At 37.1% G+C, this 13,565-nt stretch overlaps 1 protein-coding gene across 1 annotated transcript; it reads left to right on the top strand.

The window, feature by feature from the left end:
• The first annotated feature begins 1,193 nt into the window (after positions 1-1,193).
• LOC113046455 (histamine H3 receptor) lies at positions 1,194-12,603 on the top strand. The gene is made up of 3 exons (XM_026207306.1): positions 1,194-1,552; positions 4,283-4,449; positions 11,548-12,603. The coding sequence occupies exons 1-3, from the start codon at positions 1,249-1,251 to the stop codon at positions 12,295-12,297; spliced, it is 1,221 nt and encodes a 406-aa protein (XP_026063091.1). The 5' UTR covers positions 1,194-1,248; the 3' UTR covers positions 12,298-12,603.
• The last annotated feature ends 962 nt before the right edge of the window (positions 12,604-13,565 follow it).

Genomic DNA, 13,565 nt, shown 5'->3' with positions numbered 1-13,565 from the left:
ATATTTTAGTGATAGTCATGGAAAAACAGGCTTTTTGTCAGAATAATTATGTAGCTATTCCCAACAAACAAAAGATATGGCATAGTTATAATCAACATAAAGAGCACAGTGCAAACAAAACACCTGCTACACACTCCAGGCCTTATTAACAAGTAAGGATTCATTTCTGTATGTACCTCAATGGCTGACACATTATAAAGCATAAAGCAGGTGTAAAGCAGTGGTTGATTGATATATAGTGTGTGTATATATATATATATATATATATATATATATATATATATATATATATATATATATATATATATATATATATATATATATATATGAAAATACAACTCAAAAAAGTATCTTTTTAAAAAGTTTAACATTTTTAATTTATAAACGTGACCTGCTGATGAATAAACAGTCTTATCAAGTGCTCAAACTGTATTTAAAACTAAGATTGTACTTAGCAGAGACTAAGTGTTCAGTGAGTGTTAATATCTGTGATTCCTGTGTCTAGCAGTCTAATTACAGTAATACAGTCTAATTACAATCCTGATCTTGAAGTTCAGCCCAAAGGATACTGATTTTACACTTGGTGTGACTAGACAATTTGTCTGTGTTTTGCTTAATTGCAACATGCTTGTTGTGAAAGGTCCTTACAGACTATGTAATTGGAGACTTTTTAATATATATATATTATGTTCTCAGAATTGCTTAAAGGAATTTGAGATTAAAGTTACAAACTGAATTATTTTTGATTGTTCAAATGTAACGTGATTATTCATTAATACTTTGAAAGCAATTTTAATTGTTGTATTCTAGAAATGTGTCCAAAACATAAGCAACTAGTTTCCTGAATTAAAGTGCATTGTTTTCAAGCCAAAAGAGCATTTTATTTTTTCTTTCTTTCTTTCTTTCTTTCTTTCTTTCTTTCTTTCTTTCTTTCTTTCTTTCTTTTTATTTCACATTTTATTTCGAATATCCCAGCTGACATTAAAAGCTGTGCAAAGGCACAGAGAGTTTAATTCTGAAAGCTTAATATAAAATAATATATATTATTAATGATATAGACCATTGTTTCATTATGCTCTTTAATGGTATTCCTTGATTTACATCACATATTACCACTGTTTTAAATGATGTCAGTAAATCAGAACACTAAAGTGAATGGAATGATAGTGGCTCTGAATCGCTCTTGACGCGCGTCGTGGGAACGGCGAGGGGCGTCACCTGCGCGCGCTCGACACATTTACCAGACCCATGCATGTGAACCTCCCTGAGACAGATGAAAGAGAGCAGCTCGAAGTGAAGACCGCGAAGCTCTCGATGGGTAACCATCCCAACATGAGCCGTGAACACACGGTCAGTAACTGGACCGCTGTGAGGAGAGACGCGGGCTTCGAGGGTCCTGCGCTCGCGCTGCTCTCGGTCATGATGGTCATTCTGATTGCTGTGATCGTGTGTGGAAACGCGTTGGTCATCGTCGCCTTCAAGATGGACAAGAGTTTGCGCAAACAGAGCAATTATTTCCTGCTGAACCTGGCCATCTCAGACTTTCTCGTTGGTGAGTAAAGTTTACAGAAAAGTTGAAAAGTCTTCACAATATATTCAGCGTAGTCGGTTATGCCAACAATGTCAAATTCACTAGTGACTGTTATTCTAGGGAGAATAAAATTTGGTGCAAAGTGATGTGGTCGAACAATGTGCAGGATTGGTCTGTCTGAATTATACAGAACATATAGAATAAAACTGAATAAAATATTAATATCTTCTTTTTTTTTTAAATGAGGAGTTCTTGAGTAGTTAGATTATTCTTAATATATTCAAATCGCTACCAGTAGAATTTTTTTGTAAACATTTAGCTATTAAAATCTCACAAACAAATTCTTGATTTAAAATTATTTGATTGGAATGTGTTCACTTTGAAAAACAAGTTATTTAATACTGTCTGCATATACTAATACTTTCTCCAGATTTTTGAGTAATAATAATAATTATATATATAGGCTATATATATACAATCCAATCCAATAATCAATGAAATTCAGAGGGGAAAGGAGTTAACATTGAAAGAGATGTGATGTAAGAAGCGCATTCATGTGAAATGAGTCCAGCTCTGCTTCCCTTATTCATTACTTCAAAGTGCATTTACTGTATTTGGCTAAAAACAATATATGACATGTTTAATAATTTCATCAGTAGGTTGCATGAGATCCTGTGCTCTCTGTCAGTGGATTTGTCTACTTCTAAGTGTTTTTGTATTTTTCTCCCCATTTATTATGTTGTAATTTTGCCTTCTCATATCTTTGTGTTATAAAACAGCTGTAATCTCATTAATCACTGCAGTCCACCGATGTCTGCTCTTGTGATGACAAAATCTGTGAGCAATTCAGAATTACTATAGATGCTGTTGAGGAACACAAATAGTGTAAAGCTAAAAAGTAATTGCATGAAATCCCTTTTAGGCAAATCAGACTGGTACAGCTATCTGGTTGAACAAACTAAATGAACACAAACAGCTTTTGTGAAAGAAAAAGAAACAGCTGGGGATAAATCTAAACATAGTATCATAAAGTAAATATTGCTACCTTAAGAGTACTATTCTAAGATACTAATATGCATCCTTTAAGGGTAAATAAGGTACAAAGGTGTCCCTTTGAAGGCAGGTGCCACAAGCTCTTGTACCCATAAAGGTTAAAGTTGTGCACATTTTATTTCTGAGCATGCATGAAAGTCCATCAGAGAGTGGAATTCAAGTTTTTAGGAGTTTTCATTTATTACTGCAAACATTGACTAATTGTCTTTGATTGGATATACGCACTTTGTATGGAGCTTTTTTATTGCACTCTAATAAACTCTTACTTTACTCCACTATTGCTGTTATAAATCTGCACATGCAGATCTTAACGAGTCATTACACAAGAGATCCTCTCTAACTGCTGGAGACTATATTGCCTCAGATTCATTTTTTATGCAACTTTAGTGAATACCATGTACAGATTTCTCATTCATAAGTGAATTTTACTACATCGTTTACACTTTAGTTTGGGGACCCATTGCCACAATTTACTAGCTATTAACTGTGACTGTTGCTTCAGTAAACTCATAATTTGCTGCTTATTAATAGTTAGAAAGGTAATATTTGGGGGGTAGAGTTAAGGGACCTGTTCATGCAGAATAAGGCATTGATATGTGCTTTATAATGACTAATAAACAGCAAAGATGCCTAGTTAATAGTGTGAATTGGTCCCTGAAGTGTCATTACATCTAATACATTCATGTGCATTAAATATATAAGTGTTCTTAGTAGTAAGATTTTAAGAATAGTTACACTTTTTAAAAGTTTGCATTTTTTATTTTTTATTATTTTAATACATTGCAATGCTATCTCATGACCAATTCATACTGTACATATTTTATGAGGTGGCTAATTTGCACAAATTCATAAGCCTTCACTTGTACGATTTTGTAAGATTTGTCACCACCCCAGTGACAGGTTTAGGGGCGGGGTTAGGTGTAGGTCAATCGTATAAATTCATACAAATTGTGCAACAACTAAAATATCTACGATTTAGCAAAAATCATACGAAATTGTACGAGTGCGGATGTATGAATTAGCTACCTCGTAAAATATGCATGAATTGCTGTGAAAATAGGCACACACTTTAATATTTCAAATTATTAATCATTTTGGGAAAGTGTGTTATTACAGTGCACTGTTGTTTAGTACACAATTTTACCCCAAGATATAAATGTCTGCATTTCATAACTGTAGATTATTATTTTTTTTTCCTGAGAAAATACATTATCCTAGAGTTTTTACTTGACTTCCGCCTCAGATTCAATACCACGCACAAGTATAACAAACACTTTTGTGACACACTCAAATAATAACTAAGGAAATGTACATTTAGCCATTTCAATAGGAATCCATGCAATCTGGAATTTCGTTTTAGAGCAAAAAAAATAATAAATAAAACATTCCCATCACATTGACCAGCATAAAGCTGCTTGGTTTGACAGTGATGTTTGTGTGAGCTGAGCTTCATGCATCATCTCTATGCTACTACAATAGATAATGGACCTCTTTTGACTGTGTCATTTTGTAAATGCGACTGGATGTTTGCTCTTGACATTGCAATCATTGTGTAACCAAAGCAACACGACTGACAGAGTCATCACTAACATACACATGCAAAAAATGCTGTAACAACAGATATGAATTGCACAAATGATTCAGCTTGACTCTTCAGAATGACGATAATGTTGCTTTCTTGATTGGTGTTTCCCACAGGTGCCTTCTGCATCCCCGTGTATATGCCCTACATCTTGACAGGGAAATGGATGCTGGGTAAAGGACTTTGCAAGCTGTGGCTGGTCGTAGACTATCTCCTCTGCACTGCGTCTGTCTTCAACATCGTGCTTATCAGCTATGACCGCTATCTCTCCGTTACAAAAGCGGTGAGCTCTAATTTTATTGCCGATATTTTCATTATGAAGGAAACTGTAGTGAGGTATTCATTGTGTTTCAGCAGCCTTAGCTCATGACAACTGGCAGAAAGTATTATCCAGGCTGGCAATAAACAACTGCTACACGCACTATTAATGACACTCGTTAATAAAAATACATGCATAGTCACCGTGACTCAATTTGTTTTGTTCGCTTTAATCAGTCTGATGCACTGACTATTATAGAATATCACGTATTATTTAGAAATGGTCAAGAATATGAAATTCTTGCTTATGTAATAACCACCAAAAATGATAAAATGCTTATCCTTTCTGAATGAAATATCAAAAGGATAAACTGCAGATTTATTTTTCCCAGCCATCTTTACATATTTACCAAGAGTGCCAATATAAGTGGAGTGCACTGGTAGTTTTTGGCAGTTCAGGTGTCTGGATCTCTTCTGACATTTTTCTGGTAATATATCCCTTGTTTAAAGAACTGTATTGTCACTAATGCCAGCAGCGCACCTGTCCTACTTCCATCAACCTTTCTAATGGAAATGCAATTTTTTCTGAGGATATTCTTGCCTTCACATCACTGTCACTCGGGTCCCGGCGGTAATGCTGGGATAGGACTCATGATAGGAGCGGGTGGCAGGACAATGGAGCCCCACTGGCAGCTCATGATAAGTCAAAGCTGATGCTGATTGTGCCTCCTCATCACTGGCATCACGCTAGATCCCATGCATCATGCATTGGTTTAGTTTTGGTTCTGTGTTGGGGTTGGCAGAGCTCTTTTTCCTTGGTTTTTCCTGTTACACTGCAGAACATCGCATGAGGTAAAAGAAGGGCTGAGTTTGATTGAAGTATAATGTAAACGAGCAAATATATATTTCCTTTAAAACATTTTTGCATTATTATCTGGTTCATATTGTTTGTTTGATGTGTTTAACACCATGCCAGCTTGTATGGCTTATTTTCATAGCCAGAAAATTTATGCCTGATTTATATCATGTTTTTACAGTTCATTTGTACTAAAGCCGTATTTGACAACTCTATTAAAACTCTTCAAAAGAGTTAATTGTATAAAAAAAAAGTTTTCTCAAAGGATTTAAACCAGAACAATCCAATGGGCTAGTTGCATATCTCCGCCATCTTGGATTTCCGGTCTTGTGAGTGTGTGCGTAGATATTTCCGGTTGTGCTTAAAGTCAGTGCAGAGAACCAGAGAAGTCCAAATATTACCTTCTATATGTTTACAGGATTTATAATTTCACTTCATATGCAAATAAGATATACACTGCTATTTTCACTATACTATAAATGTTAACTGAGCCAGAACAATCCAATAAAACATGCTTGATAGATAAACAATTTTGGCAGAGTGAACATGTTGGAGGATCTTCTAGTGTTAAAACTTCCTGAAATTACCTTTTCTACAGAGGGTATAAACAAGTCCTATCGGCTGGAAAATTGAATGATTTTTTTATTTTTGTTTTTATTTATTTTTCAACATTGGGACTAATTTCATTGAGTTCATTCATTGTAGATCCCACTCTGTTTATTATCTGGTTCAGACGTATTGCTGGATTTCCCCTGAATGATAATTCTCCACCTGGTTCAGGTGGCTATTTCATTGGCTATAGACTGGTGGAAATGATAGATCTGTTAATCATGGATAATGCACTTGAAAAATAAATTTCTTCATGAACAAGGACCTGTTCTGTCTTACCCTTCAAACTGCATCTCCCTTGTGTGAATTCAGCATAGAATAATAGGTCAGTGCCTTCCTGGGAATGTGTATGACACCCTTGAAATGATTGAGATCATGGTCTAATGGTGAAGGGTGTCATCTCTCAAGTGTTTCGAAAGTGTAGTACCCAAGAGAAAGGCCTCTCCACTTCCGCAGTGGGCTGACTGGATGGAAGACTTACCGCTGTCCATCTGCATGGCTTTCGGGTTTCCACTGGTCTTTGAGAAGTTCAAAAGAAAAAAGAAAGAAAAAATCAGAGTAACTTCTGTGGCATGTTGTAGTGAATCAGCTTACAGCAAGACTGAACTAAGTCTAAAATAGATCCATAATTTATAATTGTACTGTAAAAAGTGGTCTTTATATGATAAAAACATAATTGTCATGTTAACATAGCATGCACTGATGAATTGTGCACAATAAATACAAAGCAAAGAAAGCAGGTATGATATTTTGATCCATTATGGCCAGCAAGCCGAATACATTTACCTTTATCCCAGTATGATTTCATTTATCTCACTAAAGGACACTGAAGATCATATTAACACACCTATCTTCTAAAGGAGAAACTAAAGGAATTTTTAATTAGCTTTTAAATTATTTATTTTGTGATGTCTTGATCTTTGCTCACATCACAAAAGAAAAACCACTGTGCTTCAAAGAGCACAACCATAATAGAGCTTCAGCCCATAGTACTGTGTTAAATGACAAATGACTGGTTTATATTTGTATTTTTCACAAGCGTTCAACGACTCAGATAACATTTATTTGTTAGTAGTAGTATAAGTACATTTAACTGCATATTTAAGTGCACTACCTTGAGTATTTTTAGCATTTAATTATTATTATTATTTTTTTTTTTACCAAAATACTTTAGTTGGATTTTTCACCAGTTCAAGGATTCAGATAACATATTTATTATTATTATTAAATACATTTTACAACCCCAATTCCAGAGAAGTTGGGACATTTAGTAAAATGCAAAAAAAAAAAAAAACTGTTTAAAACCCCAATAATGAATCTGTGATTTGTTCATTCTCTTTACATTTTATTTAATTTACAAAAGTAAAGAGAAAAGATTCCCAATGTTTTCACTGACCAATGTAAATGTATTTTGTAAATATGAACACATTTAGTTTTTGATGGCTGCAACACACTCCAAAAAAGTTGGGACAGAGGCTAAATAAAAGTGAAAAGGTTATAGAACATCCATGTTAAACTGTTTTGAAACAGCTCTCAGTAAGCAGGTAACTTGGTCATGGGTCAAGGTCTCATGTTTGGGTATAAAAGGAGCATCTCAGTCTTTGCAAGCAAAGCTGGATCATGGCTCATCACTTTGTGCCAAATTTCATGAGAGAAGTGTCAAACCAATAAAAAAATCACGTTTCGCAATGCAACATTGCAAAGAATCTAGGTCTTTCACCAAGTATTATGCACAATATTGTGAAAAGATTCAGGGAATCCAGAGAAATCACAGTATATGTAGGGCAATGCAGGAAACCTTAGTTGAATGAGCTTTTGACCCCTCAGATGGCATTGCATAAGAAACCATCATGCTGCTGTATTAAATATAGCCACATGGGCTCAAGAGTGCTTCAGAAAAATGCTCTCACTTAATACAGTCTGCTGCTGCATCAAGAACTGTAACTTGAATATCTGTTATTCTAGGATAAAGCTATAGATTAATTAAATGCAGCGATGCTGCCGTGTTCTCAGGGCCAGATGGTCAAAAATACTCTCATCACATTTCACTCTCATCACAAGTCCTCATTTCTACTTGTTTCTGGGAAAAATGGATGGTGAGTTCTCAGTCCCAAAGACCGAACGGACCATCCAGACATTCATTGGTGAAAGGGGGAAAAGCAAACATCTGACATGGTATGGGGGTAAATCAGGTCATATGGCATGGATGACTGGCATATGTGTGAAGGTACTATTGACATGGATGCATATATTGGGTTAGTACAGAGATATATACTGCCATCAAGATGTTGTCTTTCATGGGAAGTCCATGGTTATTAGGTCAAGACAATACCAGCTCTCATTCTGCTCTTGCTACAACAGCGTGGTCTCGTAGAGAGAGTGAATATGCTCGAATGGCCAGCAGATCTGTCTCCTATTGAAAATGTCTGGCTCATCCTTAATCCTTAATTATTAATTACAATTAAACATTGTAATTAAAAGGATTGCTGATGTTACACAGTGTTAAACATGCCTCCGTCTCAAAATCTTTGGAGTGTGTTGCAGCCATCAAAATCAAATTTTTTTAGAAATACATTTACTTTGGTCAGTGAAAACTTTGGAAATATTTTCCCTTACTTTAAATAAAAGTTAAAGAGAATTAACAAATCACAGATTCTTGATTTGATTCCATTTTACTAAATGCCCCAACTTCTCTGGAATTGGGGTTGTATATAATATTTTATTAAATGTTATTATTAGTGCATTTAGTTGCATATTTAAGTGCACTACTTCAAATATCATTAGTTCTCCAATAACAATGTCTACACTAATAATTACATTAACAGTGGTGCAAAGTAACTTCAAGTGTATCATGCAGCAACAGGTGTGAACAGGTGGGTTGGGACTTTACACCTTTTCTTTTTTTTTTACCAAAAGCCATATTTGAATGGATGTTGCATGAGAAGATCTTCCCAAATCTTTATTGTGGGGTTAAATCAGTCTAACTAAAGAAACATCCTGAGATGCCCCAGGAACAGTGATTTATAGGGCAGTAAATATTGTGGAATATTTACTTCAAAGCTTTCTCTGATGTTTGTTTAGACTCGGGTCAGAAAGCGTCCTTGAAATGTCTGGTTTTGTTTTCCCACACAAGCTCTTAACATCAGAGTAATGATACGAACATACATCACAATACGTAAGGTCTGCCTTTAATCTGCAAGACAGCCATGTTTGATCTCACAGACTGCGGCTACAGCTTCAATCAAAGGCAGTAGAGAAGGAAAGATTCATGCTATCATTGGCAGCACTTTGACAACACACATACTCTGATATGTGTGTACCAGCGAAAGAAAGTGTTTGTCTTCATCCCCTATTGTGTGTTTTCATGTACAGCTTCTGTGTACGATTTAGTGAAGCAAAACCACACTTTGTTGTCTTGAAATCAATTATGCCAAGAGTTGTTTTTTAATTAGTAGCCTATTAGCCCATTGGCTTCTATTTTGGACTATTTCATTGTATTTAAGTGTGATATTTGAGTATTAAAGTGCCCCATTATGGGTTATGAAAGGGTCATATTTTGGTTTTGGGAGTTCCCAACAACAGGTTGACATGCATGCAAGGTCAAAATAGACTTTCATTGTCTTATAATATGCATTTATTTTTACCTTACTTGCTCAAGGCTCCCAAACCATTTGCTGAAAGATACATTTTTCCAAACCCCTCCTTTGTGTGATGCTAATTCAATTCAATTCAATTCAATTCAATTCAATTCAAGTTTATTTGTATAGCACTTTTTACAATACAAATCGTTACAAAGCAACTTTACAGAAAATAACGTTTCTACAATATTTAGTAGTAGCTTATAAGTGGTGACTTTCAGTTTGTGCGTGTATGACAGGATTTTTCAGAAAAAAAGTTAATACAAGACGTAGTCAGCCAGACGATGAACATTATTAACAGCAATTATTATATGATGCAGTCACACTTGTAGCAATAATTGTTGTTGATTCAGGGTTAGCATCATCTGGGGTCCTCTGAGGGTCAGCATCATCTCTTCTCAGGTGTTCTGGGTCCAGACTGGAGCTTGTGTAAATCCTAGTTACCACGGGATGTAAATCCTGTGGCAAAACAGAGAAATGAATAGAGACAACATTAGCATAGCTGCTGTTCCAACAAAGTAAAATTAATTAGTCTAACCCAAGCTAAAGACTAAGAATGTGCATTTGATCAGATACAACTGCAGTCACAATTTAAGAGATAAATTATTCGAATGCTTGGCGAAAGAGATGCGTTTTTAATCTAGATTTAAACAGAGAGAGTGTGTCTGAACCCCGAACATTATCACGAAGGCTATTCCAGAGTTTGGGAGCCAAATGTGAGAAAGCTCTACCTCCTTTACTGGACCTTGCTATCCTAGGAACTACCAAAAGTCCAGCGTTTTGTGACCTTAGGGTGCGTGATGGGTTGTAGCGTGGTAGAAGGCTAGTTAGGTACGCTGGAGCTAAACCATTTAGGGCCTTATAAGTAAGTAATGATAATTTGTAACTGATACGGAACTTAATAGGTAGCCAGTGCAGAGACTGTAAAATTGGGGTAATATGATCATATTTTCTTGACCTGGTAAGGACTCTAGCTGCTGCATTTTGGACGACCTGTAGCTTGTTTATTGAAGAAGCAGGACAACCACCTAGAAGTGCATTACAATAATCCAGTCTAGAGGTCATGAATGCATGAACTAGCTTTTCTGCATCAGAAACAGATAACATGTTTCGTAGCTTGGCAATGTTTCTAAGATGGAAGAATGCAGTTTTTGTAACATGGGAAATATGATTTTCAAAAGACAAGTTGCTGTCAAATATAATATATTTTTGGTCCAATAATTAATATTTCTGTCTTATCCGAATTTAATTGGAGAAAATTATTGGTCATCCAATCTTTTACATTTTTAACACACTCTGTTAGCTTAGATAATTGAGAAGTTTCATCTGGTCTCGTTGAGCTATATAGCTGAGTATCATCAGCATAACAGTGGAAACTAATCCCGTATTTTCTAATAATATTACCAAGGGACAACATGTATATTGAAAATAGAAGGGGCCCTAGGACAGATCCTTGTGGCACTCCATATTTTACTGGTGATAAATGAGATGACTCCCCATTTAAATAAACAAAATGGAAGCGATCGGACAGGTAGGATCTAAACCATCTTAGAGCCTGCCCTTGACTACCTGTATAGGATCTAATCTGTAGTGATCGGTCCAATTGGTCTCATTCTCATTTCATCATGCCTGACTGTACTGCCCGATAAAGCAGTGTTTGTGAGCGCAGTGCTGCTTTGCCATTGAGTACAGCCATTACCTGGGAAACAGCTATTTTTACCGCTCCAAAAGCAGCACCTAGTAGCAAAAAATTTATTTGCATTTCATTTAGACCAACATGAAAAGACCAACAGGTGGGTGGGCGATATATTCAGCCAAAGTTTACTTTTATCAGTTATCCATGCATGATTTACAACATTCTAATATGAATCAAACCATAATAGCATATATATGTACTGTGACTCCTTGGCTCAGTATGTTGTTATATGCATGCATCTCTATAGTTCTCAGTTGTCTGCATTTTTTTTTCCTACCAATTAAATGCATTTTTTTCCATTGTTTTTTTTTCTCCTGATCCTAGGTATCTTATCGTGCCAAACAAGGAATGACCCACTTTGCAGTGGTGAAGATAGCAGCGGTTTGGATTCTAGCCTTCCTCCTCTATGGACCGGCCATCTTATTCTGGGAGCAGCTGACAGGCAAGAGCCGCGTGCCGGACAATGAGTGCTTTGCTGAGTTCTACTACACCTGGTACTTCCTGCTTTCTGCTTCAGTGGTCGAGTTTTTCTCACCGTTTTTATCTGTGGCGTTCTTCAACATCAGCATCTACCTCAACATCCGACAGAGGAGACTTGGCAGCAAGAAAGAATCCTGTTCTCCAAAGAGCCAGGATGCTACAAATCTGTATGGCGAGAAAGCACGCACGAGCATCCGAATCTGCTGGAACTCCATGATGCTCAAGAAGAAAAGCACAGCAGACGGCGAGAAGCGCTCGGAGAACGACGGTCTGTCAATGCGGTGCGTCCAGCGCTCACGTCTGAGGCAGGACAAGAAGATTGCTAAGTCCCTGGCCATAATCGTGTGTGTTTTTGCGGTGTGCTGGGCGCCGTACACTCTGTTAATGATCGTGCGAGCGGCGTGCAGAGGAGACTGCGTGTCCCATCACTGGTATGAGGTGACATTCTGGCTGCTGTGGCTGAACTCAGCCATCAACCCGTTCCTGTACCCGCTGTGCCACAGCAGCTTCCGGAGAGCCTTCTTCAAGATCCTGTGCCCACGACAGAGGTCCAACATACCACTGACAGCCCATTCATCCAGCACACACAGATAGTTTGAGTGATCAGAGGACAGCACACATGTATTGAAAACATGTACAAAGAGGATTTAAGTGCCTATGTATGGAAAGGAATGTTCTAGGTTCAATACAAGTCTGTAGACTGCATTTGTGATGTAAGGGGTGTTTACACGACACTTATTTTAACTTGTGTTTCAGAAAATGCTAACTTTTGAAAAGTACAAGTTTGCAGTAAGGGTGGGCGAAATAGCCTCAAAATTATATCACAATATTTCAAGAATAATTGCGATGATGTTTATGACGATATAGAAAAAAAAAATGAAACAACGTTTTATTGGTGATTGCAGCTGGCAGGCAGCAGTATGTATTAGTTCAAACACTAAGACTATTTTGAAGTGTAAATCTATTGTCATAAGGTGGAAGAAGCAGCATTATATTGCAATAGTAGTGACCAGTGTTGGGCAAGTTACTTAAAAAAAGTAATTAGTTAAAGTCATTAGTTACTACTCACAATTATTAACTGAGTTAGTAACTGAATTACATCATTAAAAAAGTAACCAATTACCAGGAAAAGTAACTATTGTGTTACTTTCATTTAAAAAAAAAAAATCTAATATGGTAAATAACTTGGATGCCTCCAACATTAAATGTGTAATTAATAAAATGGACACTAGATAAAATTGCACCCTGGTTCAGCCTGCACCGCACATGCATTGCTCTCAGTGAACGCAAGTTGAGCTGAGCCCATTCCACAGGGCGTTCTACAAGAGTGAAGAGGCGCTTCAAGGGTAGACTGCCCTGGCGATTTATATAGGACACCACCGCCATACTGTCCGAATGGACTAAGATGTGCTGTCCCCTTAGGTCTGGCAGAAAGGTGCGAATGCCCAAACATACTGCTAGCATTTCCAGACAGTTGATGTGAAGCTGAGCCTCCTCTTTCGACCGGTGGCTGAAAGCCGGTTTGCAGTCGCACAATGCTCCCCAAACTGGGTTGGAAGCATCTGTTAAGACCACCTTCCTTCTGCAGACCAAGACACCAGGTGTGGGGAACACATGATTTCAGCCAGCATATTTTGAAAGGCCATGAGAGGGCGTGAGGCTCCTATTTTGAATGAGGCCGCGAGCTGCTGAATGACCAGTGCATGTTCTGGCGTGACTAAAGCCCTCATGTGGGTCTGAGTCGAGAACTGTTCCCAGGAACAATATCCATTGGCTGTGGGACAGTGTACTCTTGGCAAAACTGACCCTGAGTCCCAGGCATTCTAAGTGGCTGAGGAGGAAGGATCTGGGAGATAGTAGCT

The sequence above is a fragment of the Carassius auratus genome, chromosome 27 (assembly GCF_003368295.1).
Source record: "Carassius auratus strain Wakin chromosome 27, ASM336829v1, whole genome shotgun sequence".
NCBI classification, from domain to species: Eukaryota; Metazoa; Chordata; class Actinopteri; order Cypriniformes; family Cyprinidae; genus Carassius; species Carassius auratus.
Note: the sequence above shows the minus strand (reverse complement) of the source record. Positions and strands in the feature narration are given on the sequence as shown.

What these genes read in the sequence shown, in the direction of transcription:
- LOC113046455 (XM_026207306.1), top strand. Translation starts at nt 1,249, where the DNA reads ATGCATGTGAACCTCCCTGAGACAGATGAAAGAGAGCAGCTCGAAGTG. An exon ending in CATCTCAGACTTTCTCGTTG is followed by an intron (nt 1,553 to 4,282) that starts GTGAGTAAAGTT and finishes TGTTTCCCACAG; the next exon opens with GTGCCTTCTGCATCCCCGTG. An exon ending in ATCTCTCCGTTACAAAAGCG is followed by an intron (nt 4,450 to 11,547) that starts GTGAGCTCTAAT and finishes TCCTGATCCTAG; the next exon opens with GTATCTTATCGTGCCAAACA.